Raw genomic sequence first — 18,497 nt, forward strand, 5'->3', positions numbered from 1 at the left:
GGAGTGTTCAAGTACAGTATAACAAGGAGCTTGTGGAATGAATTAACGGGGTCTCGGAGAGAACGCTCTTCACATCCACATAATCTTCACACAGGTTGAGGTTCCCCTCCTTGCGCCTAGCACAGCTCGTTAGCAGTTAAAACCAGAAGCACCCTCTCGTCTTTGGTTTTTTCCAGGGATGACAGCCATGTCTTTTTTTTTTTTTTTTAACTTGCGTGTTGAAGGACGGGAACAGTGTTCCTGATCAAGGGAACAGCAAATATTAAGCTGAGAAGTGGATGTGGTATTTTATGCATATAAACTAAGACACCTTCTTTGGTCTTACCTGAATAATGTGATGAAATCAGCATGCTTCCAGTTACAAAGCCAAAGGCTAAGAGTGATTTTGGAGCCTTACCTTCCGTGCCACCCCTGCATCTTAACAGCTATGTCTTCGAAAATCCATTCACGCACACAATCTATAAAAGTGATCCGATTCCTCTTCTTTTAACTCCTCTTTGTCCTATTATTTTCTGCGGGTAAGCAGAAACAGAGGTGATTGCTTTCAGCCTTCGTGTTCATCTTAACCCCAGGACTAGGAGACTCAGCCCCTCTCTCCCTTTGACTATGATTCCATCCTGTGCTCTGCTGAGAGGCCCTGATAAGAGCTTGTGCCTCGTGCCCTTGCAGGGAGTGATGGATGTCTCTGTCTTATGGTTGCCACCGCAGGATAGGAACTTTCTGGAAGGCCTTTCCCCAGACTCTTACCATGTTAACATGGACACAATTGAAAACAGACCTGGAGCTAGACAGGCTGCATCCCTGACTTGTGAGCAATTACACTGATATAATTTTCTGAATGACAACGGAGTTTCCTTTAAGTTCATTCTGGTGTCACAGCGAGGCAGGGACACCGAATCGGTAGTGCCTTCACAAGTGAGGAGCTGAAGTGTGGGAGAGACACTAGCCAACCAGGAACACATTGTTCTGTGGTCTTAGGATCTCCAGGGCCTGACATAATAATACCCAATACATACCAGGAGCTCGGTGAATGCTTTTGAGTTGATAACTACAGCCATTTATGTCCATGTAAAAATTCCTGTATGCCACTGTTATGCCATGACACCAGGCTAGGTGAAATACTTTGTGGACTCATGATTTTAGGGGTTCTCCCAAACCCTTATTATATTACAATGTATATAAAAATTCTTTTTAGAGATACCATCTGAAATCCTATTTAAGGTTAAAATTTCAGGAGAGTGTTGCCTTGGCAAGGGGTAGAGGGTAGGGTAGACTGAAAAGGGGCATCAGATAACTTTCTGGGGTGATAGAAATGTTCTGTATTGTGATATGGTGTGGAGTACCTAGTTGTATCCGTTTGTCAAAATTGTGCAGCTAAGATTTGTACATTTCAATGCATGTAAATTTCACTCTAAAAAAAAAAAAAAGGGTTCATTATATTTATTTTGTTTGCTTGAAATAATTCATAGTAAAAAAAACTTTAAGTGCTGTCCAGTGAATCTTCTTTCATGTTAAGAGGTAAGGCAGGGTCAAGGTTTGTCCCCACTTTGTTTAATAAGTAAGGAAGGGATGGCAGAAAAATTCCAAGTAGGATATCAGTGAATTTAATTTGGGAGTGGACAGGAAGAGCCATTTTTAGACACAGCTCTTCATTATGTATCTATTCAATGCCTTTCCTCGGGTCTATACATGAATATGTATGTAACAAGTTCCTTTCTCAAAAAAAAAAAAAAATGCCATGTGTAACTAACAAGTAGACTGGTATCTAGGATGACTCACCTTCCTGGGTCAGTAAGTAGGTGGTGGATATGCCCAAGTCAATGCATTTCTGCTGTGCTTTCCCACTGTTCCACCTGATCGGCACCTCTTTGAACTTCTCCTGCACCCTGATCTGCAGCACACACATAGAACTCAATCTGACCTCATTCTGTGTGCTACTTGTTTACCATGTTTCTCCACAACCTGAAAGTAAGCTCTTTGAGGGTAGGGACTGTGCCTTATAACTTTTGTGGTTACCGAGCCCCTGAGTCCCCCTTGCTGGAGCCTCCCCTCCAGAGCTTAGACTATGGGAGGGGCTCAATGAGTAATATCCTCTGTCCTATCGATTGGCCAAACAAGGCAGGGGCAAGGCAACTAGGATGGGAACTCATCCATAAATGCTTTACATTTATTTTCTCATTTTATCCTTATTTTATCTCATTCAGTCCTCAAGATAGGCATTGTTGTGTTTGTTTTACAGATAAGAAAAGCGGACATCCGAAAAGGTTAAGTATAATTCGTCAAAAGTTCTAAGTTAGGAAGTAGGAGGCATGGAATTTGAGTTCCGTTTTGTTGGACTTTAAAATCATGCCCTTCCACTACTCCACACCCATCTCTTCCCTTTCGTCTGGTTAGATGCTAAATGTCCTACATTTTCAACACTGAATTCCGAAACCTTACCTTCTCACCCAAGGTCTGAGCATCTCCGCCGCTGCTCTCCAGCATGGGGGACACCAGGTACATCAGGACATCAGGCAGCATGTCCATACCCCAGTGTTACTTTGGCACATGTCAGATGTTCAAGAACCCATTCCCGAGAAATGAGAAATGACCTCCTCCCAGCTGGTGTTTCCGTCTTAGCTTCCTGACCACACACAATCTGCTCCTTGACTGCAGCCCGAAGGGTCACCTGGGAATGATCGTCCAAGTCCTTTGATAGAGATGAGGTTCCTAGAACCAGCCAGTCAGATTGCCAGCTTCCACACTTCATCACCTGGGCATAGTTGGAGCACAAATACGTGACAGCACGTGGGCGAAAGGCGGCCTCTTTTTCCATGACGCTCTGCTATTGTTACAGGAAAAGGCTAACCCATTGAGATGCCAGGAGCATGGCTCATCCCAAAGTTCTGGTCCGTCTCTTGTTAGCCATACGGAAGTCTGGCAAAAGAGTTTTGCAACTTTTACGACTTTCTGAGGAATTAACTCACCCCCCGCCCCCCCCCCCCTATCCTTGAAATCTGCAGGTCGTGTTGTCAACAACGGTGAACGTGGATGGACACGTGCTGGCTGTTTCCGACAACATGTTTGTTCATAACAACTCAAAACACGGGCGGAGAGCGAGAAGGCTGGACCCATCGGAAGGTAGGGCTCTCTGCTGTCCAGGCTGAGCCTGGCAGACAAATGATGTTCTCCACAAATTTCCTTGTTTGAGTTTCAAATTGATGTCTCTGAGTAGGAGTGGAGAAAGTACACAAGACCATGTGGATTTAAAAATGGAGCTGTAAACAGTGACTTCTGCCTGCTTTCATGTAAGCCCCACACGTCCCCCAGCTAATGTTCAGGCCCCTGTGCCTCACTGGCTCTTTCATTCAGTTCTGTGGGTTTTTCTTTTTTTTCTTTTTCGGCTAGAGGGGCATTTCAGGCAAATGTAGGCCTATGACATCTTAGTTAAACAGGAACATTACCGTGCCAGACGTGTATGAATAAGTGTCAGATGTGCCCTTAAACAGATTGTGGGCAAAACAAAACAATGTGCAGAATGAAACTGACACTAATTGATTTTTGTTTGCTTGGACAAGAAGAAATCATGGTCTGCTCTAGGTAGTTTTCCAAGCGCCGGTAAAGTAATTAGAAATACTGGTAACTGTTAAACTTCAAGTTGTCCAAGAAAATAAAGTATATGGAGGAAGATAACTGACAAACCTAAGTAAGTCCCATCTACATTCTTTTTTCCCCACTCCTCAACTCATTAGTGTACAACTCAGCTCTCGTAATATAGAGTGAACGGTTAAATGGGGCTCCTATTTTAGTGTGATGTCTTCCTGTATACTGCCCACCAGACCCCACCCCATCTTGGCCCTTAAAATGTGTCTTGTATCGTTTCAAACAGGAATTAATGACCTGAAAGAAAATGATTGAATCAGTAAAGAATTTGGAGTGGTGTTAATTCTCCCACAGTGGGCACTGAAAGGGGAGAAGAAAATCCCAGCGTTCAGAACTAGGAACCCATCCAGTTTCTTTTGACTGATTGGATGTGATTGGCCGGCTGCTCAAAGGGGCTTCATGTTTTTGGAGTCCTGCCAAAGTTCTTCCCCACCTTTGACCCCGTCAACTTTGGAAATGGAGTGATGGATTGACTTTAGTTATGGCCTGAAAACCATATTGGCTTCCTGTTGGGATGTAAAGTCCAGAGGCCTTGAACATATGGAAGAATGAGGGAAAATCCTTCCTACAAAGTTAGGAAAGTGATTAGAAATTGTCTCTTGATAGAGATGAAAAAAAACCTTCAACTCTGATAGATTTTGCTTTCTCCTTCTCTCTCTAGCCCGTTAACAGACCTTGTGGATCTTAACATCTCGGGACAGAGGAGGTGGGGAGAGAAGAGGGATTTACACATTTGTAGTGTGATCAACTTATAAAAAATATGGTGAAAACCACAGAGCTTTAAAAGCACCTTTTGCACAATTAGCCATTTTCATATGTAGTGGTCACCTCATTAGGCTTTAATGACCTGGTGAAAACCAAACAACCAATTAGGGAATGATGGCAAGTCAGCAAAGCTCAACTCGAACTTCTGAGATGACCAAGAGCAGCCAGCCCCCAAACTCCAAACTTCAACCACCAAAGGGCAAACCTGACTTCGTCTTTCCTATCTTCTTAGCTACTCCATGCATCAAAGCCATTAGCCCGAGTGAAGGCTGGACCACCGGAGGAGCCATGGTCATCATCATTGGGGACAACTTCTTTGATGGCCTCCAAGTGGTGTTTGGGACTATGCTTGTATGGAGTGAGGTGGGCAAAGGCAACTCGCTTCCCTGATTTTCTTTGCCCCAAAGATTGTTTTGATCTGGGGAAACCAGTAATTCTGCAATGCCAGCAACAGGAACACACACTATTGAGTACCTATTATAAGTGGGGCACCAGGATGAAAAGACGTGTAAGCCACAATTTACTGCAGGCGTGGATCCCTTAAAAAGATCAATATTCACTGCAGTACTGTTTATAATTCTGAAAAATTAGAAACTGGCTAGATACTGGCTAATAGGAGAATGGTTAAATGATGAAGTGTCATCATTTATTTAAAAATTTTATTTGAAATATTTTTAATGATACAGGAAAAGGGAACACATGCTATAATGCTAAGTGAAAGAAAACCAGGACAACAGTATCTATGGATGTAAAATCTAATTATATAACACACAACCATAGAAAAGTACTGGAAACATGCCAAAGATTAATAACGGTTGTCTCTGGGTTATGCAATGTTAACATTTTTCTCTTTATTTTTCTGTAATTTCCAATTTTTCTACTGTGATACTGAGAAAAACAAGTTACAAAAAGATATGTAACAGTGCTAAGTTTGTAATGGATATTGCCAAATCAATTTGTGAGGTCATGGCAGTGTAGGAATGAGGGAAGGGAATGATGACAGGGATGGGAGTTGTGGGGGGGCACACAGGAGGTGAGAGGGACTTGAGCTGGGCTGATAGGAAGGGAAGCGTACACAGGTTGGGTTGAAAGGAAATTCCAGGGTGAGAGAGAGAAACACATGAGACACAGGGACAGGGCATTCAAAGCATCTGGGGTGTCATGAGTGCACCAGTTTGCCCTGGATGGGGGAGGGGGTAGCAGCAGGAGATGCTCCTGTGCTCAGTATCTCTATGATAACTTGTATAATAGGTATTTTATTTCTCTGCCTGTTCATTCCTCAGCTAATAACTCCTCATGCCATCAGAGTGCAGACTCCTCCTCGGCACATTCCTGGAGTAGTAGAAGTGACATTATCTTATAAATCCAAACAGTTCTGCAAAGGAGCTCCAGGGAGGTTCATTTACACAGGTGGGTGAAAAAATGATTCCAAGGGAGACTGGCTCCTGGTTCACCTTTGCTCTAGGTCCTACTCTTTACACTTTATAATCATTCTAACTCTTCTAGGTCTTTCTACTGGTGTGGGAAGTGTGGACTGGGTGATAGGCATTGAACGGGGACATGTGAACCTGATTCTAAATTTGTATTTTATGTAAGCAATTTCTGCAGTCTGGGAGACGGTCATGGAACCTCATTTCAGGAGTCCATCCTTATGAATTTAATTCAGCTGGAACCATGCTAGAATAGATTTTTATCCAGGCAAATCAGATTAAAAAATTCAACAAAGTTGCTGGCTATAACTAAATTTTCTTGAAAAGGATTCAAGCAAGTTGCCTAATGATGCTGCAGAGTGATTCAAATTGTTTAAAAATTTTATGAAAGTAGAAATTATCTAATTGGTTCAATATTTGTTGAATGCCTACATTGTATCTACTACTTTTTTCCAGGTTAAAGGGACAACGACATAGAAAACGTGGTCCCTATTTGGAAAGTTAGAAACTATTGGAAGAGGCAATGGTATATTGCACAGAACAGCAGGAGAATTAGAGTATTCAAAATGTTTAGTATTTCCAGTGAATGGAATACGAGTTTCAGGAAGAGTGACTTTAATGTGGACTAGAGTAGTGGGATGAGGTTTCAAGGAGGAGATGAAATTGAAGACCATTCTTAAGGATGGGGAGGATTTGGATAGGCAAAGAGAAAAAGCGAGAGAGTTTCAACTCTATGGGACTCTTACGGGCAAAGGTGCAAAGGGTGACGTGTGCTTGTATCTGGAGAGAAGGCTGGTTCAACAGCTGTGGGGATCCGTTTAGGTAGAACTTATACCAGAACTTAGCTGAGATGAGCTAGGCGTGGCAGGGAAGGAAACCATAAAACAGCTCAAAAGTTCTGTATGGTGCCTAAAACAGGGTCACGTGATATTAAACAAGGTCACGTGACGAAAAGCCTGGGGAGTAGATGTAAAAAAAAAAAGCCTGCGGAAGTGATGTAAAGCAGGGTCACATGAAGTAAAGCCTGGGGGACTGATGTAAAGTTCATGTTCATGGAGACAGAAAGTCGAATGGTGGTAACCAGAGCTGGGGGGATGGGGGCAATTGTTGTTTAATGGGTACAGCGTTTTAGTTTTGCAAGATGCAGAAGTTCTGGAGGTTGGCTGCACAACAAAGTGAATGTACTTAACACTACTGAACTGCACATTTACAAGTGGGTTAAAAGGGTAAATTTTGTTATGTGTATTTTACCGCAGTTTTAAAAGATGAAAAAAAAAAAAAGGCCTTGTATGGGAGCTAGGACTTAATTTGGCAAGATCTAAGATGACATTGAAGGTTCCTATGTGAGGGAGAGTAACTCAAAGCTGTTATCTTAGGAAAAACGAATGCTGTTGATATATGAAGACTGAGTTAGTCAGGGGAACAGCTGAGGGCAGGGAGATCAACTAGAATATTGTTGTTTTGAAGAGAAGATAAGGGGAAAGAAAGAAATATAGAAATCAAGAAACTATATCAGACATATTATGAATTTCTAATAATATTATTTTATAGTGTATTCTTTCTCATTTGGACTTAACCTCCTGTTCTTGTTTAAGCGTAAACGTCGGGTTAGGTATCAGTTGGGAGTAGGTGGAAGAGGGTGATTTTTAGGTATATATTTAACATTTTGCCTTTGAGGTTTTCTCTCTGTGATAGGCACATCTTGGTTGGGTTACCTTTTTTTGTGGATCTATGGAAGACTCTATTGCAGTTGCAACAAAATATTTACTATTCTAGCTCCAAAGGGACATAGTTTTTGAGTCATTTAAATGAGCATTTATTACATGCCTACCATGGGCTGGCACAGCTCTGGGCTCTGGGATATAGAAGCGGGCAAGATAAAGCCCCCCATCTTAATAAAGCTTGCATTCTAGAGGCGGAGACAGACAACAAGAACATACATGATATAATTTCAGATAGTGACAAGGACAGGTCAGAGAATGAGGGAGGGTCTCTCTGAGGAAGGGGCATTGAGCAGAGACATGTATCGCAGGTGTGGAAATCTGTCTGCCTCTGTCCTTATCTTTTTGACCTCCTGTCCTCTCCATTCACATTTCCTCTGTCCCTGGACCTCCTCGGGGCTGGGTTTTCTGTTTGGTTCACCAGTGTTAGCTAGAATAGCACCTGGCAGTCAGTGAATTGGGGGCAAGTGTCTCAGGTAGAGAACAGATGACAGCCTGAGAGGTGGGGATAAGCCTGATTTAAAAAAAAAAAAAGGAGCCCACATAACAGTAAAAATAATAGATGTTACGTTACATGTAAATCCAGAAATTTTAGAGATAATGAGACATTGAAGAGCATCTGGTCAAACTCCCTCTGTTGCAGGTGAGAAAACTGAGACCCAGGGAGAAATGACTTGCCCATTGAATTCAATGTGGAGTCAGAACAAGGACTCAGGGCTCTGGCCATCCTGTCTGGTGACTTCTGTTGAGCAATGCAGTGTCGCCAAATAGTTCTGTTTGCCTGATGTGCTGAGACATCGTTGACTTATTCCTGAAGCAAATATCAGTTGAACGTGCCCATTCTGCTCAGCCCTGTGCTCTGTGCTGTGGATGCTACAGACCAGTCAGGCCAGGGGGAACCTTCCTTCCTCAACGTTGTGATATAGTGAAATAAATGTGAACTGCTCATGCTTTGGGGTCAGACTGGCTGGATGCACAGCTTGGCTGGCCTCTACATAGTTTTAAATCTTGCAGGAGTGACTTAACCTCTTAGTTTCCCCATCTAGAAAATGGGCTACCTACCTTCCAGACCTGTGATGATGACTAACTAATACAGTGCATGGCAACAGTGGTGTGCCGGTAAAGGTTTAACAGCCAGCTCTCCAGGGAAAAGGGGCGGGGGAGCATTGGTTTGTAGCACTTGCTGATTTCCATGGTGCAGGTACTCTCACCATGGCTGATTTCAAGCTACCGGTATGACATCAGCTAGCTCACAGCATTCCTGAAAATTTAACCACCTGTTCTCATGAGCTGGTACACACCAGGTCTAGAGCACCTCTGCACGTAAAGCATTTGAAATAGAGAGAAACTGTATCTTATTACTCAAAAGGTGTATATTATTAATATTATTATTGCTATTACTGTTATCACGGAGGCTGACTTGAACAAGGAATTACAAATGTGATGAGTTGTATAGGATGCTGGGGATATATGTCAGAGGAATCTTAAAATAATAGGGAAGGTTAAGGACAGTTCAAACACATGAAACAGTATGTGCAAAGGCCCTGTGGTAGGAAAGAACATGGGATATATTTGATGGCAACTATGAACAGGGAAGAAAGAATGTTAAAGAGAGGTTGGCTTCAAGCTGGAAGAGAGGGTTGAGCCTGCTTGTTTGGCTCTATCCCAAGTGCCATGGGGAGCTGTTGGAATAGTTAAAGCTGGGAGTGCCATGATCAGATTTGCCTTTTAAAAGAGTATTCTGGCTGCAGCAGTAAGAATGGCTTGGAAGCTAGGGAGGTCAGTTGGAGGCCAGTGTGGTGGCCCTGGCCAGAAATGATGGCAGCTTGGACTAGAGTGCTGGTGGTGGGGACAGGCAGAAGTGGATGAAATTTAGGAGGTAACACTGACGGGACTTGATGATTGATTGGATGGGGTGAAGGTTGGGGAAGGAAGGGGAGGGGACGACTCTCGGGTTTCAGGTTTGAAAAATTGGGTGGGTATAGCTTAGGAAAGTGATTTTTAAAAAGGTATAAAGTGCTAAGGGAGTTCAGAGGAAGGACAAAATACTTCCAGCTGGCGGAGAGGTGGGAAGATTTAATATTGTAAAGATGTCGATTAATGAATAAATTTAACACAATGCCAATCAAAGTACCAACAAAACGTTTGGGGAAACTTTACAAGAGTTCACCTGTAAAAGTAAAGGTGCTAAAGTAGGACCCCGCATTTTGAAAAATGAGAGGGCCTTGCCCTGCCAGACTTTAAAACCTATTTTAAGTTTCAGTAATTAGAAGGATATGGGGTTTTGCAGGAACATATAGAAAGGTCATGCAACAGAAGAGAACACTTAAAAATAAACAGTTTTTGTACACACGAATTGTATAAATACAGCAGTATTTGTTTGGGTGAGGAGACATCTCAAGTCAATGCGGAAAATATGGAATGTTTAACCAACGGTGTTGGGCCAACTGGGTAAGCATTAAAAAAAAAAGAGGTTAGATATCTAATTTCATATCATAAACTGAAACATATTTGAATTAACTATTTTTAATTAAAAATGTAGGCATTTCAAAAAATTATTATAATTGAGCCTTGCTTATCTTGATCCCAAAGACAGAAACCACCAAGCATAAATATGTGATTACATAAAAAGAAAATTTTTGCAGGTCTAAGTTTCCCTCATTAAATTGAAAGGAAAAGGACAAACTGGGAATGTATTTGTTACATATGACATATTATCTTACATATAAAAAGATTCATTCATTTGTTCAGCAAACTTCATTTTATGCCTACTCTTTGTCAGCCATTATGTTATACATTGTGGATAACCAGGTGAACATTAGATATCTTATAAATTAAGTAGAACCGCCCCCCCCCCGAAATTAAAAGCTAGCAAGGTACTGGGGGGGAAGGGAGGGTGGGATGAACTGGGAGATTGGGATTGACATATGTACACTACTATGTATAAAATAGGTAACTAATGAGAACCTACCGTATGGCACAGGGAACACTTCTCAGTGCTCTGTGGTGACCTAAATGGGAAGGAAATCCAAAAAAGAGGGGATCTGTGTATACATACAGCTGATTCACTTTGCTGTACAGCAGAAACTAACACAACGTTGTGAAGCAACTAGACACCAATAAAGATTAATTTTAAAAAGCTAGCAAGGGGGTTTCCCTGGTGGCACAGTGGTTGAGAGTCCGCCTGCCGATGCAGGGGACACGGGTTCCTGCCCCGGTCCGGGAAGATCCCACATGCCGCGGAGCGGCTGGGCCCGTGAGCCGTGGCCGCTGAGCCTGCGCGTCCGGAGCCTGTGCTCCGCAACGGGAGAGGCCACAACAGTGAGAGGCCCGCGTACCGCAAAACAAAAAAAACTAGCAAGGAACATCAGGAGTTAATTCAGGAAGCAATATAATCAAGCAATAAACATGTTTTTAAAAATCCCAACCGCATTAATAATCAAATAAAAGCAAATTAAGGCAACTACAGGAAGGTAGATGGCTCCAGGAGAGTACCCTAATGCTACTAGCCTTAGAAAAGTGTATGTACCCTTTAACCCAACAATTCTACTTTTAGGAATATATACTTGGGAAGTAATTGAGTTTGCCTGAAGGTTGTTTATTGGAGCACTGTTTATAATCGTGAAAAATTAAAAGCATTCTTAGTGTCCATTAGGGAACTCATTAAATAAATAACAAAACATCCTTACACTGAAACACATTTTAGATATTAAAAGTAATGCTGTGGATGGATATTTAATTACATGAAAGATGTTGGTGATTTTTGTTTTAAAAGGCTTAAAAACTGTAGGTACAGTATGGTCCAATTATATATATATATATATATATATATATATATATATATATATATAAAAAAGAGTAGTTGCATTAAAAAACCCAAGGTATGAAAGCCTGCATACCAAGGTGTTAACAATGGTGGCTTTTGGATGTTGATATTATTATTTAATTTTTTTCATTTTCTTTACTTATATTTATTATTTTCTAACAAAATGAAGTAATTTTAAACTAAAAATTAAATGAAGAAAATATATAAGAAATTAGCATCACACGTTTAAATACTGAAACAGCACACATCGGCAATCTTGATTCTTTAGGTACAAAGAAAGTATTTCCAGGTGAAGCGGTGAAACTTCATCCTTCTCGCCTTTGAGAAGGAAGGACCTTGGGAGGCAGTTAGGGGTGAGAAGAGTAGGGGTGCAGGAGTATACGCTTTCGCAGTCAGAGAAGAAAACAGAAATACAAACACGGTCCAGGATAGCTCATGAGCCTGGTCACTCTCCCTGAAAACTTCCACTTTGAGGTTCCTGGGCCAAATGCGACTTGGGTTGGTGGAGACAAGCGGCTGATGTTATCCAAAGAGGGGACCAGACACCACAGGAAATGGATGGGTGGTCTCTTTTCTGGTCCACTCAGCTAGCAGCCACTAACATGTAAAGGTAATTTACAACCCATTGGGAATCTTAGACCAAGAGCTGGAAAGGCAGTGGCTTCCCCCGGTGACTGAAGATGGGGCTGGGGCCTCCTCCAGGGAGCCTGCAGGATCGTGGTGGCCTTCTGCCTGCGAGGCGTTCCAGCCAGCCTGGCCTCAGAGCCACACGTTGTGAGCCCCTTGGGAATCACCTCCTCCAGTCCCAACCAGTGGTACTACAGGAAGACGCTTCAGAGACCACTGAAGGCTGAGATACAGCACTCAGCTCCGTGGTGAGGTGGAAAATACCACATTGATTCCAGAGGAAAGGGAAACCCTGAACCTAGAGGGTTTTAGTGGGGACGGAGTGAGATTCCGGGATGGGATGGAATCTAAGAGGAGGGGCAGCGGACTCAGCCACAAGACCTGCTTTTGGATGTGGGCTGTGTCATCCACGTCTTGTTTGTCCTTTTGTCAAGTCACCTAACCTCTCTGAGCCTCATTTTCTTCATCTGTAAAGCTCTGGTGCTAATTATACTACGACCCATAGATGTTTCCCGAATTTGGCTGAGGATAAGAATCATGCTGGGCCCCACTCCAGACATATCGAATTGTACTCTTCTGGGAGGGTCTGAGAATCTGTGTTTTAAACAAAGAAATGAGTTTGGGAAACCTGAGTCCTGCTCATCAGGCTGCTGCAGTGACTTCCTGGCTTGTAAAGTATTCGACAACATGGGGCAGTTCTTTTGAGACTGAGTCATTACACCACAGACACAATAGTATTTACTCTTAGGTGGAATCTTCTAGAAAGAGACTCAAAAAGCAGGAGGTAGGAAGGCAGCCTCCAGAAAACCTCCCCTCTCTCAGCCGCCACCCCCCCCCCACACACACACATCTTATGGTTCATGGTCCAACTGTTGATGGTTCCTGTATCCGAGGATGCACCACCACAATGAACCCAAGCCTGTTAGATGGAACTTACCTGGTGTAATTAGACAAAATGCAGTAGTCAGCTTCCCACAGTTGTTGCTGCCAAGTACAGCATAAACAACACCAGGGCTCTGAAAAGCAGCACGTCTTCTTCACACATGTGACTTTGCAGGTGTATTTTCCTCCGACCACGATTTGCTAAAGTGCAGCCTGCAGAGTCAAGAGATCCACACCAGAATCTAGCTCATCAGGAAAGGTCGCATTTCCTCTGTCTGGTCTGAGACCTAGAGATGGTACCAGCCGAGGCTTAGGGAGGAAGAGATCCCCTACACCCCTTGCAGACTTTTCTGCAAAAAACTGGCAGTGCAGAAATATAATCCTGGTAGAGGCACCCAGTAGGACCATGGTTATTGGCTGCTCAGTGTACTTCTTGTCTGTCTTGAGGATGCAGGGAGAGAAAGTCTGGAACAAGGCATTTGGGGGTAGAATTTCCACCGTCTACAATTGTAAAATCTGTACCATCCACAGAAACCAGTGAAAAATCATGATGCATGAGTGGAATGGCAGGTCACTGAGGGTATGGGGGTAGATGTGCACAGCTTTTCAGTATCTTCCTATGACCTTTTGCAGAGTCTGGGTTTCACATTTGATTGCTGGTTAAGTTCGGACAGAACTTATAAGAAAAAACAATGATGCTACTAGTTCAGTGATCACGTCTGTCGTCTATTGAGCACGTAGGGCCAGGCTCTGTCTTTTGAGCTCATATAATCACCACCTTTTCCCATGTTAACGGTTCCATTCGTATCTCAACTTTATAGATGAGAATCCTGCTGCCTAAGGTCACCAAGCTAGGTCCAAACATAGCAGTCTTATCCCAAAGTTGTGCTCTTAACCATTGAACTGTGCTACTTACCAAGAGTGTATAGCTCCTTTGAAGAAATTACGCTAAGGCCATTATTTGGCTTCATCCGGAGTTTTACTTGGCAAATGCCAGTGGCCTTGGCTCTCTGACCGTTACTCTGAGGAAGTGCACGGGAGACAGGCCTGGCCAGTGAGCATGGAGGGGGCTCAGAGGATGCCTTACCCGTGCCCTGGTGTTCCAGATTGCTAAATGGATATTTCTATTTCAGTGTGATGTGTAGGCTTAGAGCCCATGAAGTGCTTTGAATTCCCTAGAAGTCGTAGAAATTATCCTCTTCATGAATAACTGAAATTACAGAAGGCCAAAAAGTATGAACTCCACTTGGTTATCAAACTTGAGAAAACTTAGCATTGGAAATGGAAGTCAGTGACGCAGAGTTTAGAGGCCCGAATTTGAGTCTGAACTTTCCAGCAAATCACCTAACTATTCTTCACCTTAGTTTTCTAACCTAAAAAATAGGAAGATACCTATCTTACTTGGAGGAGGAAATTATGTAGATATGCAAATGTATTTTGTATAGGAATATACAAATATGAGCAAAATTTACTGTTCTAAGCGTTTGGCTGTGGGATACAGAGTTCCTGGGATGAGTTCTTGGTAGCTTCCTTCCTCACTGCTGTTTGATCAAGGGTGGACTTTTTTTTGCATGCCCTCTCTTCTGTAAAAGGCGGCTTCTTCTTGAAAGACCCACCATATCATCATGCCTTTCATATCTGGGTCGAGATTAGAAATCAGGGTTTTTAGGTGACAGAGAAGGCCAAGGCAGCCCGAGAGCATGGGTGCTGTTTGCAAGTGGGTTGAAGGGGAAACAGGTTTTCAAAGGAGAGGCCGACAGGGCCCAGCTGGCCCAGGTGCAGGCTCAGGAGTGCACTGAACTTAGAAGCTGACAAAACACCCTGGCTATGGAAAAACAAGTAGAAGCCAAAGGATCCACGTCAACTCCTTCCCAGAACAATTCTTATGTTTTACTTTTTTTTTTTTTTTTAACATCTTTATTGGAGTATAATCGCTTTACAACAGCGTGTTAGTTTCTGCTGTATAACAAAGTGAATCAGCTATATGTATACATACATCCCCATATGCCCTCCCTCTTGCGTCTCCCTCCCACCCTCCCTATCCCACCCCTCTAGGTGGTCACAAAGCACCGAGCTGATCTCCCTGTGCTATGCGGCTGCTTCCCACTAGCTATCTATTTTACATTTGGTAGTGTATATATGCACATGCCACTCTCTCACTTCGTCCCAGCTTCCCCTTCCCCCTCCCCGTGTCCTCAAGTCCTTTAGCACAAACAAATGCATTTGATTTCCCTGTTCATTATATGGTCGAAAGCATTAATCAACAAGAAAATGGCCAAAACCAGGCAGCAGTTGGAAGGAGAAGTGGGAGGCCTAGATGTTTCCACAGCCCTGCTGCCCACATCATACCCTGCACAGCCTCCTCCCCGAGGCTGGGCACGGGGCGTGGGGTCCTGCTTCCACTGAACCACACTGCACAGATGTGCACGCTGGATGGCAACTGTTAATAGCTCACCCACTTCACATTTCTTCTTTTTTTTCTCTTATAGCATTATCCTGAAAAAAAAATCTCATTGAAGAAATGAATCTGATTTTTAGTTAAAAATACCCAATTCGGATATCATAAAGGGGCCCAAGTACCAGTTGTCCCTGGTTTGCACTAGAAACAGGTTGCATGAAGAGCCCTCCTGGTAGCCTGTAGCTTTACTGAAGTTAAAACTCCCACTGCCTGTAAAATTCAGATCCATCATTCGGCTGAGTCTGAGGAATGATGTCTCCGTTGGAGACCCCAGAATAGGGGGCTGTTGTTTCACTAGAGACATCACAGCCTCTTAATGGCCTGGTGGTCTCAGCTATAATATTCTAAATACACATTACAGAGAGCAGAGCATATTCATAACTGCTCCGTGGTGGCATTTAGATTTACCCTTGAAATTTATTTTTAATTTTTACAGTTGTCTCTTTAACCATGTATATTACTCCCTTCTTCAAACAATCTGTCTTGCTGCTGCAGTTTTTCTTGAAACCAAAGCGTAATTAAATAGTAAATTAATATTTCATTTAAAATTAAATATCAAAGGCTTCCGTCTAATCTTTCACTTGTGCACTGCTATTTCTCACCTTGTGTTCTCATTCTTGTATCCACAAAGGCAGGTACCGCCTCTTAATAATGTGTTCCTATATTATCTTTGTTCTTTTTTTTTTACATTGGTGACACTGAACCTTTGCTACATTGAAACAAATGGATGTAGGGAGAGATTTCAGTGTAGCAAAGGTTAAAGACAACTTAATTCAACAGCCCATGGCCTCAACTCCACCCATCTCCACTTCTCAAGGAAGAATTTCACTGCACCAATTAAGTAAGAGTCTTAGAATCATATAATGCAAGAGCTTACAGGGGGTCTTAGAGGCCATTTGGCCCAACCTTTTGTTTTTGCAGAGACATAAACCAAAGTCCACCTGCCCTTGAAGGTGGTGTGATTGGTCAGGGTTAGGAATTAAGGCATTCCCAGGAAAAGGCCAGCTTTATCTTCACCACACCATCAAATGCTATGAAACTATTTAACTTGGGAGCATTGTAATGCCAATGGAACATAGCCTTGAATCTTGGACACCTGAGGAGTATGGCAGAAGGTAGATGAATAGATGAGAAAATTGGAAGGATTGGGAGAGAAAGAGAAGAACCAAAATCATAGCACAAAGAAGGCAGACCTCACAGGAATCAATACGTTAAGATCAAAGCACTTTGAAGACATAGACACTGAGGGAGGAGCAGAATGGAGACATCCTAAAGGTGGCATGAGGGCAGGAGCTAGTCAGTGTGCATGCAGATTCCTCCCCAGGCAAACAAGGCTGTTTTACTCCTTCCTGTCCTGTCAATAGAGAGTAACTGTCTTTGACCAGAGCTGTACGGAGAGGTGTTCCTCATGCATGTTTTCTCCTCAGCCTGCACATCAAAGTCCATCTTCTGATCTGGCAGTCGCGTTACATAGATTTTAGTTTTCTTGAGCAGGATTCTTTTTCCGTTGCTTTCTTTATTCTTGGAGAAGGTTGGAATTTAGAGTTAGGACTGGAGAGATCCTCTAGTTCTGTGGCCTGAACCCCTGTGATAGAAGTGAAGATCCTTTGCTGCAGATAAACGCACATAGCTGCAGACACACAGCTAGGCTCGGACTTCTAGACTTTTGTCGGCCTCTTGATGGCCCTCCATAGACTCTGTAATGGCCTGGGCTCCAACTGAAGACTTACTAGTGAGGAAAGCTGCAACCCAGGCAACATCCCAGAGTGGCAGCCTGACAGAACACTCAGATCTCCCTCACCCCATCATCTTCTTGGTCTCCTCTCAAATTTCTGTAAAGGAACTCAATCGGCCCTTGATATTGCCACCTTTGCGATAAGTACTTCTGTTGGTCAATGGCAGAAATGACCAACTACCTGCAAAGTCAACACTGTCTTTATTGAGGGTTGACCAGAACTCTAACCAGGAGTCCCCTTTCCATGTTAGCCAGTGTTCCCTCTATTTCTGGGAAACAGAAGTAGAGGCATAAGCTGGGGTAAGCATTATCTTCTCCCTGTGACTCCCCTTAAGGAAAAACAATCATGTAGAATTTATCCATCTCACCAACGCTTTGGGAAAATTAATATTGAGCAAAAGCCAGCTGTTTTTAAATGAGTGGTTCCCAGTAGATATTTTTAGTTAAATACTATTTACTTATAAAAGGAACCCTTCACACATTGCTTATAGTTTACATCTAGTCGTTGGGTCCGAGATACATAAGTAACCTCATATGTTATCTTTGCAATCAAAATAAGAAATGACACATAAGATCCAAGCTCTCAGGAGAAATATTATGAAATCTCAAGGTATTGATGAAAGTTTTTCCAAGGCTGATCCAAATGGGATTTAGATTCTGTGGCAGTTGAAATGTGTATTATTAAACTCCTTAAGCAAACCCGAATGACTCCCAGTGGAGGATTAAGACATTCTATGTATAGCAAAGGCGAAATTCTCATGTCTGAGTTTTCTCTATTGAATTCCCCCTTGATTAGCTCCTGTAATATTTAACTTCATGCCATGCCATAATTATTTAATAAAAGGTAAATATAAATTATATTTCAGTGGGGATATGACCTTTTACCTTAATGTTACGTTACTAAAGAAAGACATAGATAAATAGAGCCTATACATTGAAGCATATTTTTAATTTACTGTGTTTTTGCCTTGCCAGCATTTCTCTATGTCCCCGTCAGCAAAGGGATTGGCAGAACTTCACACCATCCCCGCACTCCATGTGGTCGCAGAGGCTGTAAATTCACACTGATGATGGCAGTTCATGATCTGGTTGGCCCTTAGAGACAGTCTTGGTGCTGGTCTCAGGCACCTCATTAGCTAATTGAGGTTTACTTGGCTCATACCAGGCCTGAAAAGTCAGGGAACACCGGGAGCGGGGAGGGGGGAAGTTGGGACTCAAGGTGAGGCCGAACAACTGGTCTGATGCGACGTGAGTTTGGAACCAGAGTAAGAGTTGTCCAGTGCAATCCTGATGTTTTGAAGGCTGAACCCTTGAGGGACTGACTGATTTTTCCTCTTACAGTTTGGTGTTGAGTAAACGGTTTGGACTTCATGATTTTTTTTTTTTTTTTTTTTTTTTTTTTTTTTTTGGG

General features: G+C 42.8%; 1 protein-coding gene across 4 annotated transcripts in view; it reads left to right on the forward strand.

The window, feature by feature from the left end:
• EBF2 (EBF transcription factor 2) overlaps nt 1-18,497 on the forward strand; it is a 197,407-nt gene that overhangs the window by 152,058 nt on the left and 26,852 nt on the right. For 3 of the 4 annotated variants that reach the window (XM_007466176.1, XM_007466179.1, XM_007466178.1), the window contains 3 exons: nt 3,003-3,120; nt 4,640-4,770; nt 5,691-5,817. In XM_007466176.1, the coding sequence (XP_007466238.1) occupies nt 3,003-3,120; nt 4,640-4,770; nt 5,691-5,817 (376 nt within the window). Of the gene's footprint in view, nt 1-3,002; nt 3,125-4,625; nt 4,771-5,690; nt 5,818-18,497 lie in introns of all 4 variants that reach the window. The other variant, XM_007466177.1, reaches the window with a different exon arrangement.

Source organism: Lipotes vexillifer, unplaced genomic scaffold (genome assembly GCF_000442215.2).
Source record: "Lipotes vexillifer unplaced genomic scaffold, Lipotes_vexillifer_v1.1 scaffold308, whole genome shotgun sequence".
In the NCBI taxonomy this organism is placed as follows: Eukaryota; Metazoa; Chordata; class Mammalia; order Artiodactyla; family Lipotidae; genus Lipotes; species Lipotes vexillifer.